Source organism: Alnus glutinosa, chromosome 1 (assembly GCF_958979055.1).
Source record: "Alnus glutinosa chromosome 1, dhAlnGlut1.1, whole genome shotgun sequence".
Taxonomy (NCBI): Eukaryota; Viridiplantae; Streptophyta; class Magnoliopsida; order Fagales; family Betulaceae; genus Alnus; species Alnus glutinosa.
This window is the reverse complement of record NC_084886.1, coordinates 47,042,067-47,046,565: the sequence shown is the minus strand read 5'-3', so window position 1 is coordinate 47,046,565 and position 4,499 is coordinate 47,042,067. Positions and strand designations below refer to the sequence as shown.

General features: G+C 36.6%; 1 protein-coding gene across 1 annotated transcript; it reads right to left on the bottom strand.

Moving 5' to 3' along the window:
- Nucleotides 1–480: 480 nt before the first annotated feature.
- LOC133853919 (tRNA (carboxymethyluridine(34)-5-O)-methyltransferase) lies at nt 481–4,276 on the bottom strand. The gene is made up of 3 exons (XM_062289945.1): nt 4,140–4,276; nt 1,744–2,850; nt 481–1,064 (listed from the first exon to the last, which is right to left on the bottom strand). The coding sequence occupies exons 2-3, from the start codon at nt 2,826–2,828 to the stop codon at nt 977–979; spliced, it is 1,173 nt and encodes a 390-aa protein (XP_062145929.1). The 5' UTR covers nt 2,829–2,850; nt 4,140–4,276; the 3' UTR covers nt 481–976.
- Nucleotides 4,277–4,499: the final 223 nt, after the last annotated feature.

The following is a 4,499-nucleotide window of genomic DNA, read 5'->3' as shown; positions in this document are numbered from 1 at the left end:
GAGCGGATGAACAATAAATCTCACTTTCAAGTTGCAGACAAAGAGAGAGAGAAGGAAAGAGGGAGGAGACATAGCTCTTCTCTCCTCTCCTCTCCTCTTTGGTCGACACTCGCGAGGAATTAGACATTAGCATGGGTAAGTCACTAGAGAGGAAAAGAGAGAGTCACGAGCTCTTTAACTATTGTATGGAATGATTTTTAACTTATTTATCTTTAATTAAAGTCAGATAAAGTTCTTACAAGTTAATGAGCAGTTTTCTGAAAAATTAAAAAAAAAACACTCCTCATCATTCGATAATAATTAGTACATAGTAATGAATAAAATCAGTTTCCTTTTTATTTGAATTTCAAATATGGATTACAATGAACTCATGAATGAATCTATAATTTTTTTGAGTTTGTTTAAGGATTCTTCGTTCTTCGCATTCTTATGATGTTCTTAGTGTTAATGGTATCTTACATCTTTTTGAAAAATAAAAAATAAAAAAAATTGAAGAATAATTCGATTGCAGGAGATAAATTTGATCCAAATGTTGATTAGTACAAAGGCATAGAGACACCTTTAACAACATCCCTTACAAGGTAAATACATGGTAAAATACCACGAATTACCCAAACTCTCCATGTAACGGTAGAATGCATCGCTTTGAAGCCAGCCCAATGCATAGTTCCCTTACAATCTGCTCTCTCTCCCTGTGCCCCAAAGGGGTAAAACATAAAACACCTCTCGACCACACACAAACACAAAAGCCAGTGTTTCGCCACCTTACTCGGGGCAAAGCGTTCACCACAAATGAAATAATCAGTGCTCTTAGCATCATAACACCCAAATTCCTGTGGTAGGTGCACATGGGTCCCTTTTTCTTGCCACGTGCGAGAGTTTGCAGAGGCCATCCCCTTCCAGAAAAGATCAACCGTCTCTCACATAGATCCATTTAGATCCTTACACGTCTCAGCAAGACAGCAAGTTTGATGGGTCATAATATTTTCTCAAGAATGATACACCAGTTTGATTTGTCATAAAATCGTTCGACAATTACTGCATTGTCCATACCAGATGCTAACCTGCGTAAAGGTATGATAAATGAGGAAAGAAATATCATATGCATAATGTCAAGGCATGGATGAACAAAGGGAAAAAAAAAAAATTGAGATTATAAAATCAAACAAAAGCAAAATATTTAATCATCTTATTCAGAAAGCTCGGAATAGAATTAACAAAAAATCTGGGAAAAACATGAAGGGTTATTTCCAGTTGCATGCTTGAAAGTGGTGAAAGATCATCAAATGTTACCATGATATTGCTAAACATATTAAAGTAAATTTATCACTTAAGTCACTTATATGCATGTCCTCTTGGGCTGCTCCTCATGTATCTTGCCTGCTTCACTCTCCCAAAGCATCTCAGTGTTATCCAATATATTCATGCATGCTATACATTTAAATCCAGTATGGTCCAGATGATACATAGATTTCAGAGATTTATATTATGGATGGTCCCAGTGGCACAACATATTCTATACCAGCTAGCAACATATAAGACAATTCGAGCAAGAGGAATCGATAGACCTCTTGCTCGATAGACCAGAATTTCCTTTTAAGTTATTCACAACCAATTATTAGAAAATCACACATTAACAAGCAGTTATACAATAAACGATTAATAGATTTTTATTTATTTATTTAATTTAAAAAAAAAAGGTTAAATCCACATGGAAACATATTAAAGAAAGCAATAAGTTACCTTTCAAGCTCGCCTTCACTGAAAACATGGTAATATCTGTTGTACACTACAGCACCCTTTTTATCATCTTTCTTTGCAAGACCATTTGCAAGAGCACAAGCAGAAGCACCACTTACTTCAGCACGATGATAAGGCAAGTGCCAAGGAACAAAATACTCTTGTTGATTCATGGTATTTTTTTCATGCTTAAGGGACAGTGAATCATTTTTACCTTTAGAGGCTAGATGCGAAGTTTCAGGCATCTCCTCCATTGAATTCTCCCTGGAATCTTTTATATGGTCTCTCAAACCATTATCCTCATTTTCAGGGATGCTTTCTAATGGCAAAGATGACGGGCTACGAGCATGAGGACTACCTGGTCCTATCCACTCTTCAACATACTTTTCTGTAAGTGGAGTCCATTTGGCAACCAATGATCTATCCTCTTGTTCCACAGCCCAAACTGTTATCAGAACTAGGCCACCCTTTTTGACAACTCTAACTAATTCTTCAATTGCTCTTTTTCTCCTAATCTCTGTACTTAGATGATGTAATACAGCAATAGAGATTGCTGCATCACCAAAACCAGTTCTATATGGAAGATTTACAGCATCTGCAACCAGAACCTCATGCCCTCTATCAGCACAGATTTTGATAAGGGGGCCACTTATATCACATCCTATGAAAAAGCAATCAGGATTCAAACCCAAGTACTTACCATTGCCACATCCCGCATCCAGGACGAGAGACCCTGAAGGCAAAGATGATAAAAAGGTAGCAACTTTTGGCCACTTAGCAAACCGGGTGGAACTGAAATGGGGAGCAATAGCATCATAAACATGATGGACATACTTCTTTTCAATTTCAGGGGTGGATTGTACACTAAAGGATGACTTTCCCATGTTCTCACTATCTGACACAGATTGAGGGATATCAGATTGTCCATCAGATACAAGAGTACACAAACCAGAAGCACCTTTTATGTTGACTTCCCTCATAGTGCTGAAGATTCCCGACTGATGGAGACTCTGAGCTATAGTGAGTACACTACAGGCCTGCTGGGATTGATAGAAGCATCTAATTACTCTTAGAACATTATAAAGCATCCAACTGTAATCAGAAATGACCCTGCAGAATACCAAGGATAATAAGCTAACAAATTCTGACATTCACGTCATCTGAAGAGATGAAGTTTCAGGGACCAATCATACAAGACCAATGACAATAAGTTAACAATGTCTGACATTCATGTCATGAATCTGAAGAGATGAGGTTCGGGACCTATTATACAGATGATAGAAGCAATGTAATCTTGTATATAATAACTGTATCCCCAACAAACAGTTTTTGAATCCTGTGATATAAATCAAATGCAAAAATCGATAACTAGGAAAATTAGGGGAACCAGAAAAATCATAATAGAAGCTGCAAACGATAGCATTCTTATGCTTAAGTAAATCAACGTTGCAACTAGGTCAGGAGGGGAGAAAAGGCACAAATTAGTTAGCACGTCAACTGTCCCTAAATATAATTGCTCATTTCTCAATTATATTTTTATCAAGCACAATATGAGTTCTCTTTCTTCCCAGCAACCAAGGACCTAAAATCTATCAGGAAAGCAACTCTTGATTTTGTAGGAAAGTAACCAAGTACTACACAGTTTTCAAGTTTACACGGGGAAATCAGTGATAATTGGTTTTGGCAACTTGAAGCGGGAGTGCTTAGGTTAAAGTTAAACCGTTAAACCAACTTTTCATGATACATGAAGATGCCAATAAATTTGTAAGAGATGCCTGACTCTAAGCATCTTTCCCATGGATTTCAGTCTTCAATTCTGAAACCCCATGCTCTATGCATATCAAACATTATTACCCATGCTGCCGTGAGGACTGAAATGAGAGTCATAGTTGAGGAAGTATTTTACTAAATTCCCCCGATTTCCTATTATGCTATATAAACAGTAATATAATATTGCTAATATTTTTGTCATTTTGGGTCGTGTAAAGGGTATTGCAACCCTAATGTTAGATTGGTAGGGACATTACAAATACGGTGATTGAAGTCAGACAAGGAGTACCATATAGATTTATTTTGCTAAATCAAATAAGTTGGCCCAAATTGGTCCTTGTCTGATTTCAATCACCAAATTTCACAATATTATAATTTCAATTATCAAATAAGTTAGTAATTGTATCAATCAAGTGCAGGTTTTCATTTTTTTTCTCAGATGCAATGATACACGCGCATTTTCACTTCAGAAAATCACTGAAGGTTAAAAATTAGTAAAATTTCATGCGAAAGAGTGCATTTTCTTCAGTTGAACTAAAACAAGCAAAAACAATACAATCTAACCTAGGGCTTTCACAAATATGCAAATCAAAGAAAATATACAGTTGAAGAAGAGATGAGACACTGACCTGATCCGAAAAACTCGAACTCGGTGAGGAACAGAGGGTTAGGGTTTTGAGTGTGAGAGAGAGGCGTATGTTAGATAACATGAGCTCCTCCTTGGTGCCCGTCAGATAAGCGTTACTCCTCTTGACTCTCTTGTGACCTATAGACTCATGACACGTCAGCTCGCAAGTATATTATATGCGACACGAGAGAATTAATATAGAGATAACTACACGTAAGGATACCGAATAATGACCATTTTGATTTAAGGATACTAAACTTCCAAACACCTCAAAGTAGGTCAAAGTAGAGTATCTAAATTTTCAGACGTCTCAATAAAAAGTAATTCGTTTAGATTTGCCGTTAAATTCTACCAAAATTTC

Excerpts from the sequence above, each read along its gene's own strand:
- LOC133853919 (XM_062289945.1), bottom strand. The coding sequence starts at position 2,828 with ATGCTTTATAATGTTCTAAGAGTAATTAGATGCTTCTATCAATCCCAG. Across the intron at positions 1,065-1,743 it reads AGTGAAGGCGAGCTTGAAAG|GTTAGCATCTGGTATGGACA; the intron begins GTAACTTATTGC and ends ACCTTTACGCAG.